At 34.4% G+C, this 17,548-nt stretch overlaps 1 protein-coding gene across 6 annotated transcripts in view; it reads right to left on the bottom strand.

The window, feature by feature from the left end:
* Positions 1 to 276: 276 nt before the first annotated feature.
* Positions 277 to 17,548, bottom strand: part of PHTF2 (putative homeodomain transcription factor 2) — a 114,245-nt gene continuing 96,973 nt past the window's right edge. For all 6 annotated transcript variants that reach the window (XM_035020436.1, XM_035020441.1, XM_035020440.1 and 3 more), the window contains 8 exons: positions 15,613 to 15,741; positions 13,924 to 14,196; positions 13,587 to 13,718; positions 10,686 to 10,772; positions 6,708 to 6,863; positions 5,616 to 5,711; positions 3,293 to 3,418; positions 277 to 2,697 (listed from right to left, as the gene is read on the bottom strand). In XM_035020436.1, the coding sequence (XP_034876327.1) occupies positions 2,677 to 2,697; positions 3,293 to 3,418; positions 5,616 to 5,711; positions 6,708 to 6,863; positions 10,686 to 10,772; positions 13,587 to 13,718; positions 13,924 to 14,196; positions 15,613 to 15,741 (1,020 nt within the window). In that variant the 3' untranslated portion in view covers positions 277 to 2,676. The remainder of the gene's footprint in view (positions 2,698 to 3,292; positions 3,419 to 5,615; positions 5,712 to 6,707; positions 6,864 to 10,685; positions 10,773 to 13,586; positions 13,719 to 13,923; positions 14,197 to 15,612; positions 15,742 to 17,548) is intronic.

Below are 17,548 nucleotides of genomic sequence, written 5' to 3'. Positions count from 1 at the left end.
TGTATTTAAATACAAACAAACAAGCAAAAAAAAAAAAAAAAAATTAACGATATGATAGCATTTTGGTGATGAAAGACCTGCATATGTATTATTATTCTTTCATGTTAAGAATCATAACAAAATCTTAAATGTCAGGGAGTTTAAAAAAATTTACTTCCATTCTCCTGAAATCTAAGAGTTATAACTAAAGTTCATGCTATAGTAAATACAAAATTACCATAGAAGTGTATATGGATTGCAAATGGGAAGAAAAACAAAACAGAAAACACCTCCAGCTTAACACTGTCAGCATAGAATATTTTATTTTAAACTTGCTGTTCAAACTTTCAAATACAACACATGTGGCAAAGAAACAACAGTTAACACACAACATCTGCCACAATTCTATCTTTGAACTGCCTTTTCTATATTATGTGATATGTTACAATTTCTTTCGATTTCTTACATTCATGGTATTCTTAAAGGCAGCAAATGTCAATTTTTCTGCTTTGAAACAGTTCCATTAATGTTTTGAAATTGCTTAAAATGACAACTTTTTCCTTTTGGTATTCTACTGCTGCCCACCTTAGTGACATAATTCATATTATTTATAGGTCATTGAGAGGTATACTGTACTCAACAAATCAACTCCCAACTCTAAGTTAAAATGAACTTCAATCCAAAACACGCATACTCAGCTACCTTTCTCAAAAATATTTCCATTCTGAAATAAGTTTTTTTTTTTTTTGTGAGATACAATAGTTTTATCTTTTATTCCTAACAGAACTCATGCTGTACTTTTTTTCTCAAAATATATTTGATATATTCTGTGCAAAATGTTAAGTTCTGTATAGGTATGTACCTTATTCTGAAAAAGTTTATAAAATATAATTCCTAAAAACAACCTCAACATTAGACAATAGAGGAAGAAGAAACATATCAAACAAAGCCTAATTTTTCACATGAGAAAATAAGTATGTTCTTAAAGCTCCAGTAATACATTCCTTGAAAAAACTCAGAATGCACTTTGGTCATTATTAAACATATGAGAACACAGGCAAATAAAACAAATTGCTTTTGTTGTTTTCTACACAAAAAAAATACACTACACAATGAGGCTGAATTGAGGCTGATCAAAAGGAATGGTAAGAGCAAAGTGATATTATGACATGGCTCTGTTCTCTACGCATTCCTGATCTTAAGATTACGATTTGGGGATTAAAACGGCACCAATCAAATAAATCATTTACAATTAATTATTTTAAATTCCCTAAAACATGGTAAAAAATGTGAGGATATTCAACATGATACACCTTGCACCAAGAAAATTCTATACTGTTTCAAATAAATTCTTTGTTTTAGAAACTAGATACCCAGTTTAAAAAAAATTGCAAAAACATTTCATGTTTCATGTAATTCCTAATATATTCTTGATTGTACAAATGTAACAACTTAAAATCAAGGCCCAATGTAAGATACCATCATATTCACTCTATTTACCTAACATGCCAACATGTTAAGTTCTCATTTGGACACTTGGCAAATTGCGGGTTTGTGTGTGTGGTGGTGGAGGGGGGGAGGGGGAGTAGGTAACTTTCCAGGTTAAAAGCATCTAAAATAGCCCTTATAAAATTGGGGGTAAGGGGGATGCACCAGATTAAGTTTAGAAGATAGAATTTGCAAACTGAAGCTCTTTTCTGAAAATCTGGATATAGTTTTAATAACTAGCAATCAGAGGAATATTTTATTGGTTCTTAACCTTATTCTTAAGTTGTTCATTTGAGTGTGTATACACTATAGTGTACCATGGGGAAAAATTATTTTACTTGAGTAAACATAATGTACTTTAGTAATATCAATAGGCACTTCACTTGTGAGATGAGTGTATACCTCACTCAAAAGGATACCAGATCATGCCCTAGTACACTATAACATATCCCATATAAAGATACGCATTTAAAAGTAACAATTTTAAAAAGTGCACATTTTGAGCATGCACAGTTGGAGCTGTGCAAACAGCCCAGTGTTTCAAATAAATACAATTATTACTAGTTAATTTTTATCAAAATATCTTACAGTATGGTAACCATTTACAATTATTGCTCTATTAAGAGTTTTATCATCAAAGAGCACTTGTTGACCTGTTATGTAATACCATATATATTAATACTGAAGGGTGTGTAACTGCAGCTTAATCAGTGTAGATCCTGGCATTGTTCCAAAATAATTCAAAAGAAACCCTGACTGGATCTTGATTTACCAAAGAAGATACTTCCTGTGTCTAGCTGAGTCCAATGCAATATTCCAAAGTTAAAGAAGTTTTCCTTTCAAGTAAGGCAAGTTCACGGCATTGATGGAGAAACAGTGCTTAGAATGGCTTCTAGTCTCACGATTTGTTATTTTGTCAACTATTTATGAACAATTACCAGGATCTCAAGTATCTGGATATCAGTTTTATCACCCTTGCAACAACTAAGTACATCAATGCTAAAAATAAAATATAAAGACTAAAATAAATGTAAAAAAAAAAACAGTGAACAAGTAAAATAAATATAAGAATTGCACAAGACAGTCTGATGTAAACACTTCGATTTCCCAGCTGAGACTCCTGAAGCAAAGAGTCAGTGACTGCTTGCAGGCAGCTTAGTTGGTACTCTTATTCTGGAAAAGAGGCTACATCTTCTTTTCTCTGAATTGTCATGATTTAATCTTCCATAGCTAGTGAAAAAATAACAGAAGTAGTAACCATTAGAGTCAGTTTTACTACTGCAAATTACTAAATTACATCACATATTGCTTTTGTCTAAATTTCATTCATAAACAAGAGTAGGTTCTACTATTTTAAACTCCTTTATTCCTGTGTTTTCAAGAATTCACCTTAAAATAAAAAAGTGAAAATCAGATTTCCCCTGCTTTCTTGTACTGAGAAGTAGCAATATATACATACTACTGGTATAATATGAATATGTTAGAGGATGTATGTACTGCTATATAATAAATATCACTTTTAGCTAAAAAAAGAAATAGGGCTCTTCTTTTCCTTTTTTTATCACCTAAATTAGATTCAGATTATATAAGTAAAAATAAATCCCTTTACTTATTCTATACAAGAGTCCTATTTGTATGAACACTGTTCCAAATTAGGCATTCCGTCAGCATTATAAACCAAGAATATTATTCATTCTTTGCGTACAGTATTACTAAAATGACTTCATCACTGCGCATAGGTGATCTCTAAAGAGTAATGGGGTAAAATAAATGTCACAAAATATAACAGGGCACTAAGAAATAAAAAATACCGGGAAGGTCTTACCTTTAAATTAAATCCAAGCAAGTCACTGATAACACCAGAGACAGCTGACAGGATGACAACCTGGGTGATGTTATAAAGCAGTGGATTCATTGTAAGCCCATACAATCTAAAGGGACTGTCCAATTCCTAGCAGAAGAAAAAAACCCATGAGTCTGGAAACTCATCAGGAATTACCAGTTAATGGGATGGGTTAGCCTGGTGATGGGTATTAAGGAGGGCACGTATTGAATGGAGCACTGGGTGTTATACGCAAACAATGAATCATGGAACACTGCATCAAAAACTAATGATGTAATGTATGGTGATTAACACAACATAATAAAATTTTAAAAAAGCAAAAAGAAAAAGGATTATCAGTTAAACTAATTCAGGGCGATATACAATGAGAATTTTCAAAAACACTTTCAAAAAACAGTTACAAATTATGGGTACTTTTAGGAAGGATAAACTCGATTAAACTTGAAAGAAGTAAATACACTGTGTTTTTTTTTTTTAGAAGGGATTTTCATTAAAAGAACTCTATAACCTATATTTGTAACTCTAATTCCTGTCTCGAATGAATGACTAGTAAAGTATCGGTCCAGTAGCTACCAAGGGGTTTGGAAACATTTTCTAAGATAAGAAGAGAAAATGGATGGTTTTTGGAAAAATCAGAAAATTAGCCAAATTTTCTGCCATTATTAATACATACATACATAAACTTCCCTTTGAGACCATTACTTTTCGAATATAAGAACTGACTGATTCCAAGATTTAATATTCTTTGATTTATTAATTCTCAGATTTACAGTTATAGGGCAGGCCCTGTGTTAGGCTCTGGGAAATTAGGATTCAGTCCCTGTGCTGAAGGACTTTATGGTCTAACAGAAATGCAAAATAAACAATTCAGCTGTGAGCCTCCCACAGAAGAGGTGTGTATAAAACGTACAGGCCCTGGAGGGAGGAGAGAACAGGCATTCCGCAAGACACATGACAACATGGCATCTTTGAATGGCTACAGGTTGCTCAGCATTTGAGAGCCCAGGGGCAAGGAAAGAAGTCCTTCAAATTTATAAAACCACTGAGGTAAGGGTCATTCTTTATGCAGATTGTACTGACACAATGGCACCAGTGGAATTTAATTCGGGGAGAAGTGTATGAGATGTGCAGGTGAGAAAGACCACCGGCAGAGGGGCAGCAATGTGGAGGACCAGAGGCAGGAAGGCCTTGAAGGTTCAGTGGATAGTGAGACAATGAGGGTCTGACTCAGGGCAGGACTGACAGGGAAGCGGGGATGTACTGGAAACTATCTGAGAGGGTGAATCAATGGGCCTCAGAATTTCTTGGCAGGGAAGAGGGAGAGAGAGGGAACAACCGATGTTAAGTCCCTGGTTTCTGAGTAGAAGACTGTGTACGACTGTGTGTGATCAAAAAGGATCACACTGTTGTGCTCTGTACTTTAGTTATCTCCTATGTCTCTCTACTCGGGGACTGAAACTGCTTCTGAGTCTCATCCTGTCTAGCGTAGCGCCCACACTCTGAAGGTACTGCACACACGAGACAAGCCCCCCGCCCCTTCAGAGCCTTGTCGGTGCCAAATGTACGCTGGGAGGCCATACAGCCCATTAAGACTTTTTAATTGAAGAAATAATCGTAACACTGAGACACAACTAATTCTGTACCATTCTCTGAACACTTGTAAACAACTCTAAGAATTCATTCAACTTGCTATAGAAATTGAGATTTTAAACATTTTCCTTTTAAGAAAGAAAAGCATTACCAACACTGCAAAGCAGTGCTAAAAACATTTTATTGAATTACCTCCAAGGAGTTATTATTATGAAATCAGATATTTTGAAATTATATTCTTTTTGATTGTTACAAAAAATGATTTGAAAATTTAAATGTTTACTGGTAATATATACTTACTATAATTATTATGTATTACTACTTTTTAAGCTAACTCAGGCCAAGCAGAAGACTGCTCTCAGAAATACAAAATGAGAAAATTTCCAAGTTAACATTAAATCTCCCTTTTTGAAATCTATTTTAAGTTCTAGGAGGCAAAATTTCCAAAGATGCCAACCTCTACAATACTTTAAACATTATTAAAGTCTTAAATTTTTAAAAGTTATTAAAATTTCAAAATGAGATGATTTGGATTACTTTGATTCGTTTTACAGTAAGTAAAATGTACATGGCATAAATGTGTTCAAATATATTTTGGAAACAGTTTGGATAATCATAGAAACCAAACACAAGGTAGGATCTGCAAACAGAAGACTCAGTTATAATGTCAGAACAGCATATTCTACATTATATCCATTTTCAATTTCATTTTTACCTTTAGCAGTTTAGTAGCCAGCTTTAAAACATTATTCACTAGTGTCAGTTCCTCTTTTTTGTTAGGTTTCTTCTCCATTTTCAAGTAGAGGTTTATCTTTTTATAAAAAAGGAATAAATAGTTAAAAATACTGCACGGAGCACTGGGTGTTATACAAAAACAATGAATCGTGGAACAACACATCAAAAACTAATGATGTATGGTGACTAACATTAACATAATAAAATTTTTAAAAAATGACAATACTCATTTTTAAAAGGAACTGAAAGACAGGCACTGAAATATTAGTGGTGGTTCTCTGGTTATTGAGATTACAGATGACATTAATATTCTCCTTCATACTATATTTTATAGTCCAAATTCCTACAATAAACATGTTATTCTATAATAAGAAAACAAGGACTTATTTAAATTTTCAAATATAATGAAAGCTGACACAAGAAAGGCAAACCGGATGTCATTATTTAGTAACAGGTGAAACACTGTAGTCCCAGAGCAAAAGCAACCTCAAGAGTAAGTGAGAACTAGAGCAAAGTAAATCAACCGGTTTGTCTGTTCCTCTCCCCTTTCCCTTTAATTGAGCTCCTGTGACAGGGTTACCGATTTTTAAAAATCAAACTATCCCTGACAAAAACACTAAAAAGGTTTTCACTGGCTGTAAGTTTCTCTGAATAATTCCTATGAAACGGTAAGGAAAATATTAAACAAATTCATACAAAATACAGTTAACCATCAAAATTATTATGCTTTACCCTTCCTATTGAATAAAAATTCATACTTATTCAAATATGGCTCTGCTACACTGCCAAGCAAATATATCCCACTAATGGTTTAAAATTCATCATTTCTATAAATAGCACTTCCTTCTTGTCAAATAAAAGTGAAACAGAAAAACAGCAATTAGATTTGAAATCTGCATCAAGGCAGGAACACTGAAGATGAGGCTTGTGTTCTATCAAATTTCAAGTTTTGTTTTGTAACACAAATGCAATCTAACAGGTTCCTAAAAAATTTGAAGTAAATGAAAAGATTTTTAGTTTAATATGTAGATTATAGACATTAACTTATAACAGAATAAACACGCATTCTCACCTGTTCAGTAAGTAATATTGAGGTATTGCTATATTTTTTACTTGTTTCTGATCCAAGGGTAACAAATCTTAGGAGGAAAAGCGTTAACGAGATGCACCAGATTACTAGCTCCCAATTGTAGTGACAATCAAGGAAGATCTCATGCACATGAAGCAACTAAAAGTGTTATGAAAAAAGCAACAGGAAACAGCAATGTGATTCAAACAATTTCTTTTTAAAAGGAAATAACATTTTATTTCATACAAATGGATCATGAATGTAGTAGTACATTTTAAAAACATTCCACATTTATTATGGAATATTTCAAACACATAAAACATATAAGCAAAACCCATGACTAGAAGTGGGAGAGAGGATAACTGTCTCATTCCTAATTTAAAGTAAAGGTAATAAATATCATATGAACAATGTTTGCTCTAATTTTTTAAAGATCTACTTTATCAGATTAAGAACATACTTTCCAGTATTATGAATCTCGACTAAAATTCACCAATTTATTTTCTGCACCTGTTGAGATGATCAGATGTTCTCTCCTCTAAAAATCAACTAAAGGAGCTCAAGCCAGATTTGGGGATTTTCCAAATTGAAAATCTTTGCATTCCAGGGATAAATTGTATTGGTCATGGCATATTTATTGTTCCTAAGTTGCTGGCTTCATCTCCCTAGTATTTTGCATTGAAGTGAACAAGGAAAATTAGTTCATAGTTTCCCATTTTCATATTGTCTCTCCCGTCAACTGGTATCAAGATTCTTTTAGTCACCTAAAATGAGTTGGGGAATACTCCCTTTTTTTCTATTCTCTAGATATTTTGTGTAGGATTAGAATTAACTGTTCAGGGGCGCCTGGTTGGCTAAGTTGATTAAGCGTCTGCCTTCGGCTCAGGTCATGATCTCGGGGTTCTGGGGTCGAGCCCCGTATCAGGCTCCCTGTTCAGCGGGGAGTTTGTTTCTCCCTCACCCTCTGCCCTTTCCCCCTGTCTTTCTCTCTCTAATAAATCAATAAAATCTTAAAAAAATATAATGAGCTGTTATCTGAATAATTGGCAAAATTCAACTGCAAAACCACGTGGGTCTAGGGGATTTTTGTTGGTGGCAAATTTTTAAACTATTGAATCAATACTGCTTTATAGTAATAGGTCTCCTCAGATTTTCAATTATGTTTTGAGTCAGTTTTAATAAATTATGCATTTGTACAAAATTGTCCGCTGAAGCTTTCAATTTCAACAATATAAAGTAACTTATATTAGCATTCTTTAAAAAAAAACTTCCTAACTGTGCCAGTAGCTTATGGTTTAATATACTGTGCTTTTTCTTTTTAAACATTTGTTATTGTACATTTTAAAACTTCCAAATGCATGAGTTTTCTTGCTGCTGCCATTGTTTCCTACTATAACTGCATTAGATCAAGTGGCCTGAATGGTCTCAGCTGAGAATTACTTTGTGTCCAAGTACATGGGAAAGTTTTATAAACTGTCCTTGTGCCTGAAAAAAATATGTATTCTCTGATTTTAGAACAAAATCTTAACTGTTGCTTACATACATATATTCATTATATTTTTTTATCTGTTTAACCTATGAATTACTGAAAGAAATGTGTTGAGACCTCCTAATGAGGTTTTTTTCTACAATTTCTCACCTTAGTGCTATTGATTTTGGCTGTCTATACATATATTTGAAGTTATATGATTACATGCATGCAAGGTGGGAATTATTAGATCTTCCTGATGAATTATTCTTTTAATTTTTGTCGTTTCCCTTTATCCCTTGTACTTAAACTACAGTCTATTTCATCTAATACTAATATGAACTCACCAGCTTTCTTTTGCCTGCAGTAGCTTTTTCTATCTTACATTCAAAACCTTTCAGAGTTATTATGATCCATGTGTCTTTTGTTGATAGGCATAGAAAGGTTTTATGTTCCTAAGAGACAGAACTACTACAACATGTACTCCAGGAACATGGAAATTAAATCTGGAAGAAATGGCTGAGATGTGATAAGGAATTGTGAGTACAGAAATCAGTCTTTTCGGGGCACCTGGGTGGCTCAGTTGTTAAGCGCCTGCCTTCGGCTCAGGTCATGATCTCAGGGTCCTGGGATCGAGCCCCGCATCGGGCTCCCTGCTCAGCGGGAAGCCTGCTTCTCCCTCCCCCACTCCCCCTGCTTGTGTTCCCTCTCACTATGTCTCTCTCTGTCAAATAAATAAATAAAATCTTAAAAAAAAAAAAGAAATCAGTCTTTTCCTCTTCATTGCTTTTATGATTTTTCTCTTTGTTTTTGGTGTTCTGTGCTTCTCCACAGCATGTCTAAGTGTGGATTTACTTTTATTGCTCCTTCTCATTCTTGTGCTTCCTAAATCTGAAATTAATGTCTTTTATCAATACAGAAAAACTCTTAGCCATTATCTCTCCAAATATTGCTCTCCTTCTTTCCATCTGGAATTCCTACTGGATATTTATTGGATCTCCCATCTGTCTCAATCTCCTTTTCATATTTCCATCCCTTCATCTCTGTCCTATATTCTGGGTAACTTCTTCCATCTCCCATTCACTATTTTTAGCTGTCTTCAATCTGCTATTTATTGTTTATTGCGTTTTAAATGTCAATAACTGTATTTTTCATTTCTCTGAAGTGCTGTCAGTTCTTTTTCAAATCTGTCTGTCCTTTTTCCATAGTGTTATCTATGTCTTTATCTTACAGTTCCTATCTGATCAGTCTATCATCTGAGGTAGCTGGAGATCTAATCCCGCTGTTTGTTGGTCTGTTGACTCACTCACGATGGATTGTCTCTTCACAGTGTTTTGAAACCTGAAGGGGCTTCATCTGTGGAAATCCTAGGAGGCCTAGGTTGAAGTCACATCCCCCTAAGAACAACCTTGGTTTTATTTCTGCCAAGTATCCAGGTATCCAGGAACCTAGGACCACTTTTCACATTAACTTCTTGACACAGAGGTTACAGGACAAGATCTGTAATGTACATTTTAAACCCTGAACCTATAATAAGTGCTGACCTACAGTTATATATTCTTAGAGGAGAGTCTTATCCCCCCTCATTCTTGTCAGTCCAGGCAGAGTCAGATGAGCTTTCTTATTGTCCTCCTGTGCTGGTGAGCAGGCTGTTTTTCTTATTCTACCTTTTCACTGAGACTGTAGTCCTTTAAGGGGAAGCATGTATAAGGAGGCATGCAGGCTGAGGCCTCATTTTCTGTCCTGTGGACATAAAATCTCAAGTCTCTAGGATACTAAGATTGACAATGTACCTCATTTTATCTGAGGGCTGCCACAGCATTAACACATATACTTAATAGCTGTTTTTAATTTTATCTTCATTTTTGGCCCCTTACCGTCTTATAAACTCAGATAAGTCATATGTGTATAAAAAAATTTATATATGTATATTAAAAAGCTGAGTTTTTTTCTTCCCCCCAGCATTATATAGTGTTTTAAATAGCATAAGAATCTTCAGGTAATCTAGTATGTCATATTACTTGAAATGGAAGTTTAATTTTATAACCTAGACTATCCTGAGATATTTTTGTGCTTCCTGACTAATCTTGGACAATGAGAGTTCTTTTTCAGAGCCTGAGGCAGTCAAGTCACAGTGACAATCCAGATATAAAATGAAAAAATTAATACTAAATGTGAATAAAGCAGAGATTCATGAAAAACAGTCTGAAACAATCTCATAATTCTAGTCACTCATAAGTTTGTTTTGGGAAATAAATTTAGATAACCAAGTGAATGGTGGGTAAAAACTAATTACTATATATTCAATTAACAGACATCTGAGAATATGCTAGTCACTGTTCATACACAGAAATGAATAAAACACATTCATTGATTCTACTGAAAAAAGATAAACTGCAAAAAGTCAATTTTAAAACTTGTATAACTAGGTTTATTATTATTAGAAAGCCTTCTGGAGCTAAATAATTATAGATGTGATTATCTAATTTTTACACATTGGAACGTCAACTCACCTGGGCACAACAGATAAACACAACTGATATAGTCAACAAGAAAGCAGATGAAACTATTACATCAACTGATCGCTGAGGACCTCGACGCTGTGGAAAAAAAGGGAAAACACTTTTAAATATATTTACTAATTAGCAGCTAATTCCATGCTTTCAATTGAAGTGTTGATCCATCCCTGCAGGTTGATCATAGCTTACAATGTTGAAAATATACCTAATTTGTCAGATGAATTTTAATTACAAAGTGTTACTATTTCCTGAGGATTGCAATACAGTCAAGATGGTGAATACATAGCACAGAATTCTTGGCGTAACTTCCACATTTTTCATTTCATTTCATTCCAAATATTTTGTCAAACACTAATCATTTATTCAACAAATGTTTCTTGAGCACCTGCTCAGAATGGGGCCCTGTGTTAGGTACTGGAAATATAGCAGAGAACAAAACAGACATGGTCCCTACCCTTCACAGGAACTAGCAGGAGGCCAGACATCAAGCTTATAACCACAGATCTATGTGATCAATTGTAACGAGTGCTATTAAAGGAAAGGTAAAGGATGCTTTGAGAAAACTGGTAGGGAATTTGGTGTAAATATCACTTCCTTAGGGAGATCTTTCCCATTTCACACTCCTAACTCTCAATTACAAGTTAGGAAGATGGCCTGGGAAGATCTCCCTAATAAAGAGGTATTTATGCCAAAATAAGGTGCCAGGGCACGATGGCACAATGGCAGTGTTCCTGGCAGAAGGAAAGGCAAGTGCAAGAGCACAAAACAGGAAAAATAATATTGCAATTACAGAACTGAAGCGGTCTAGTGTGGCTGGAATGGAGAGAGGAAAGTGTTTCAAAATGAAAGGAGAGAGAGGCTATCCTCAAGCGCTAGGTCGCGAAGGGCACTACAGGCCCTATTCAGATTTTGTTCTTCAGCCTAAGAGCAATGGGGAACCTCCAAAAAGTTTTAAGAATTATATGATGAAATCTACATTTTGAAAAGATTGCTGGTGGCAGACTGAGGAATGTACTGGAAGTAGGGAATCGGAATGCAGGGAGGCCAGTTAACAGGCAACTACAGCAGCCCAAAAGCAGATGATTGACAGTTTCAGTTAGGGTGGTGGATATGGAAACAAAGAGAAGTAAATGGACCCAAGATATATTTTGCAAGTAGAAAGGGTGGGAAATGGTGTTAAGTTGGGTGTTGGAAATGCAAGAGAGGGAAGTAAACACCAAGGATAATTCCTAGGTCTAGGCTACATGTTTCCCTCGCTGAAATGTAAGCTCCTAAAGATAAGGACTCCCATGTCATCAGTAGTGGATATTACATGGTTAACATTAAATAAATGCTTATTAAATAAAACAATGTACAAAAGAATGCAACACCTACTTAGGGTTGATAATGAGTAGGAATTCCAGGTGGCTTCTTACTAAGCTACATAACAAAGATCATATTCGTCCCTCCATACAACAGAAAAGCCACAGTGGGCAAAAATAATCGAAGCCAATTTTTAGCATTTCCCAATGGAGACTAACAAGTTAAATCAATGAACAGAATTATGAATTTTTTAAATAGAAGGGTTGACAAATAGTGCAAACTTTTTTTTTACTTCTTTCATCGTCACTTCAAAAAAATAAAGATCTAGGTATATCAGAGGGTTTCTGGTCTTTGGGTCAACTTTATTTAAGACCTGATTACTCCATTAATAATGAAAATCATTGTGTCTTAATGCAACAAAGAAATAATCCTCAGAAGAAGTGCTTTCCTAAACCTAATTTAGGTGTTTCCCATCTCCCTCCTGAGTTTTTATATCTTACTTCCATAATTAGGAAAGTTATTTAAAAAAGATTAAAGGAAAAGAACAGCATGAGAAAAATGGCTTAGAACTGCAAGCTAATATTTTTAAATAGTAATAGGCCACTTCAGTGAGGCTACTCACTGATTAGTTTTTTTTTAATTCTTTTTTTAAGCAGTGGGCTCCCTCTGCTGGTTTCTGATAACCATTCTAGGTAGAAACAAAATCTTTAAGCTTTTTAATGAGTAGAAGTTGGTGAGATCTACGAAAAAAAAGATGTCAGACCTAAAAAACAAAACATATGGATAAACAAATATAAAGCAGAACCAGATCTATAAATACAAAGAACACACTGCTGGTTGCCAGAGGGAAGGGGGGTGGGAGGACGGTCAAAATGGGTGCAGCGGGTAGGGAGGTACAGGCTTCCAGTCACAGAAGGAGTAAGTCACAGGAATAAACGGCAGAGGTTAGGGAATATAGTTGGTGGTACTGTCATAGTGCTGTACGGTGACTGATGGTAGCTACACTTGGTGGTAAGAACAGCACAACACAGAGAGAGGGTGAATCACTATGTTGTACACCCGAAACTAATGTAACACTGTATGTCAACTATGCTTCAATTAAATAATAAATTAAAAGAAGATATATTTAGGATAATCCGATCTTGAATAACCTACCTAAAACGTATTTAAGCCTTTTATTATTTAAAAAAAAATTTTTTTTTTAAAGATTTTATTTATTTATTTGAGAGAGAGAATGAGATAGAGAGAGCATGAGAGGGGGGAGGGTCAGAGGGAGAAGCAGACTCCCCGCCGAGCAGGGAGCCCGATGCGGGACTCGATCCCGGGACTCCAGGATCATGACCTGAGCCGAAGGCAGTCGCTTAACCAACTGAGCCACCCAGGCGCCCCGTATTTAAGCCTTTTAGACCTCAGGTATTTTACTCTAAAGAACCAGTTTCTGCATATGGACTGAAAAGACCTCTAATTATGGCCACACAGCACCACCCTAGTACACAGGTAACTATACACCGAGATACACATCCATACTGACAAAAAGACTGAAACCCTGAGGGAGTTCGCATGTTAAGAGTACTTTTATCACTGTCATTCTACCTTAAGGTAGGACCGGAGAGATAGCCACATTTTTATATTCTGTACTTTCTTCAACCGGAAATGAGGAACCTCAGATTTTCGAGCCCTCCTCGCCGATGTTAAGTGTCCAAAGAGTTTTGCAAAAAGCAATCGCTAAAAAAGATTAGGGTAAGGATTAATTTTCAAGTAGATTACCATAGAAAAACACAAATTGACAAAATATGTCTTAAAAAAACAAAACAGGAAAACAATTAGCAGGTCAAAATGATTTAATGAAATACTAAAATACTTCAGGAATTCTTTAAATATTATGAAAAGGATAAAATATTCTCTACTCAGAATTCTGTATTATACCCACCTGTTTATAAGTTCTTTCTGCTACACAGAGCAAAAAAAAGAAAATCCACACAAGAGATACACGAACCACAAAGCTTATTATAACCATAGAAAGAACTACGACATCTTCATTAGAACCAAATGCAATCACATAAAGTTCTGAAGCAGAATGTGCTGTGAGTTGTTCCAAGTCTGTAGCTTGGGAGAGTCGGAAAACAAATGGAGTTAAACCCAGGATTAGAGAGATTGCATTTCCAAAAATCTGGTATCCTATTCCTGGTATATGGCTGTTCACCTTTACAGAGAAAGAAAAAATAAGAAAAAAAAAAGTATACAAATTTTATTTACAGTAAAATGAATTCCTATTAACCATTATTTTATTTATAGGCATATGAAACATTTTGTTAAAATATGAGTTTTAATACATGAATAATGAAATTCAAATTTACTCAAAGTTTGGAGAGCACATTACAGGGAAACTAAGTCATTATGTCTTCAGTTTTAAAAATAGTTCATTATCAGAGTTCTAATTCACTAAACAAATGCAAAAGGATGAACTATCTTGGTCTTACCTAGATCTGGAAAAAAAAATTCTATGTATCTCATTATTTCAAAAGTTAGAAATATTCATATATACTTTAATATTAAAAAGAATGAGGAGATCTCATATCCACTTAAGCTCAGTTCATAAAAACAAAACTTATAAATTCTACTTATTTGATAAATTTGCAATTTGTGTTTTCCTTCAAAGAGCACAAAATACAAATGGATTTCTCCTTAAACTCTAAAACCATTTCAGAAGACAGAGTATGTTAGAGGGGGAAAAAATTAAGAAAAGGGGAAAAGGGGAATTACAGAAAAGGAAATTGGAAATTAAATAATGGGAAATATAAGACTGGTAGGACTATGAGGGATCTTAAATCCCAGCTAACTTTCAATCCTCATATTATACATTCTGTAAATGACCTGCTGGTTCACAGGCAGTTAAGGTATGGAGAACTAACTAGAGCCAAATCTCCAGAGACTCCTTCTGCATTAGCAATAGGAAAGAGATCAATTTCTAGAGCAGTTACTTTCATTTCTGTCCTCCAGAAAGTGTGCACCATAGTTCTCACACAACGAACAACAGACAAGAAATTTAGAATTGCAAGTTAAATCATGACTAGCTTCCAGAGGAATCAGATAAAATTTAAAAACTGTGTCTGATAAAAGACACAATTTAATAGAAATGGAAATTAAAACCCATAGTGTTTGTACTCTACCTCCTCAAACTACTCACGATTTTTACGCCACTAGCTGCATTACTTCTATATATAAGCAAGTATCAAGACAAATATTCTATTTTGGAATTTTTGGGGTACTAAGAAATAAATGAAGCAGGAGGGAAGACACAGGAGAAGATAAGCCGTCATCAACACTTGTGTGTCTAGCAGCTCCTCAGTTTGATCCATGAAAAGCAAAAGAAAGAATTAAACATAAAAGAAGGAAATTTTAGATTGCACCATCTACTCTTGGTGAGAAGCATGAAAACACTACAAGATGACAGTGGTTTGGTGATAAATCACTATTTACAGAGCGCCAAATACAAATAACTGTCTTTTTCAGGCTGAAGAAATGAGTAAGTTGTAAATATAACCTCCTAGTAATTATTTAATGTATTAATAATCACGGTCTTATTCTTGAACTAAAAGAACAGAATTTAAAAACTCACTCTGTTCATTATCATTCCGCTGATTTCAAGCACGGACATGTCTGCTTTCTTACAGTCATTGCCTTCCCACACTATAGCACTGATTTTTTCTAATCCTGGGTGGGAACTATGGAGCCAGGGCAAATGACTCTACAAAAAATAAACAGAAATAGGTGAATACATTTGTCACATTTCATAAATAAAACGTGTATGTATATATAAACTACACTAAAAAACAAACTGGTGAATACACATATTTTATAAATAGAACACATATATATATATATGGGTATATGTGTATCTACACACACCCAACATCAGTGACATTAAAATTCCATCTTAATGTTAATTAGCATATACATTGAGCAGATGGCATATGAAATTACACAGTTATAAAAAGCATATAAGTGGGCGCCTGGGTGGCTCAGTTGGTTGGGCGACTGCCTTCGGCTCAGGTCATGATCCTGGATCCCGGGATCGAGTCCCACATCGGGCTCCCTACTCAGCGGGGAGTCTGCTTCTCCCTCTGACCCTCCTCCCTCTCATGCTCTCTGTCTCTCATTCTCTCTCTCTCAAATAAATAAATAAATAAAAAATCTTTAAAAAAATAAGTAAAAAAATAAAAAGCATGTAAGTTAAGAACTTCCTGTAACATTAGAGTATTAGTTAGGCAAGCTATTGTTCAAAAATCCTCTAAAATGTGTCAGCAAAAGCACTCAACTTGTCTATCTGTCTACATAGCTACTAATATACTAATGTTCCAAGACAAATGGCTATCAATTTGTTCATATTACTGACTCTCAAGCTTATGGTCATTCAATACAAAAGCACATGAGAGGTCTATTTAACCTTTTGGAAGACCAAACGGTGACACAATCTCATCCTGAAAGAGACTCTCCCTCACACCTTCAGCCTCAGTATTTGATTTAGTTACTTTTCTGATATTTTAGTCTAGCCATTCCCCAAAGGATCGATTTAACTTTTTTTTTTCATTATAAATATTGCAACCGGAAGCACATGGAACTAGAAGTACTCTCCCAAGAATAAAACACCTCTCAATGTTGCAAGAATAGAAAAAGAAAAGAAAAATTGAAAGCCTTAATACAAATGATCAGACACTTAAGTTTGGGGTTTTTTGTTTGTTTTAGATTTATAATTTAAAAAATAAAACTGCAGGGCTCCTGGCTGGCTCAGTCAGTGGACTCTTGATCTCGGGGTTGTGAGTTCGAGCCTCACATTTGGGTGCAAAGATTACTTAAAAATAAAACCTTTAAAAAAAATAAATAAAACTTCAAAATAGGATAGTTGGGGATTAAAGATAGCAACAAAATTAATACAACACTAATCTTTACATTGTCAGATATTGATAAAAGAAGTTACCATTAGAAGATTAGACCCCAAATGGGATGACTCTATTTACATTACAGTATTGTTAACTTATTTATATAATGTATTTCATTAAAATAACTTCTAACAATGAACAGAAGAATCTACTATAGTTATATTTATCCTCTGAAGAATAAAAATGTGATTAAAATATGGTAAAGATTTTTGGAAAACTTAAGAAATATAGTATTTTCCTGTAAGGAGAATAAAATTGTATTGATTCATTTTGATTAAAGATATAAAATAATACTTTAATAATATGTAAGAAAACAGATATGGGAAGTTATTATCATTCTGACTTATACATTAACTTTCTTGATGTAATGCCAGTAGCCATATTATTGGCAAAGCTCTTTTACATTTAGTTTATTTGACTCTGAAGAAGTTTCCTCTGAATATTTATCTTTTTCCCAAAGATTAGTATTTTAATATACATTAACCATCACAGCATATATTTCACTACTGGAGAGCCTTAAAAACTGTAAGATACTAGTTATTAACTATCCACTTAATTCCACAAATATTCCACGAAATATTCTAGCTAGCATAGAAGTAATTTGTACCAAAACAC

Source organism: Mirounga leonina, unplaced genomic scaffold (genome assembly GCF_011800145.1).
Source record: "Mirounga leonina isolate KUSES-001 unplaced genomic scaffold, KU_Mleo_1.0 Mir_174, whole genome shotgun sequence".
In the NCBI taxonomy this organism is placed as follows: domain Eukaryota; kingdom Metazoa; phylum Chordata; class Mammalia; order Carnivora; family Phocidae; genus Mirounga; species Mirounga leonina.
The sequence above is the reverse complement of the archived record's forward strand: the minus strand, read 5'-3'. Positions and strand labels throughout refer to the sequence as shown.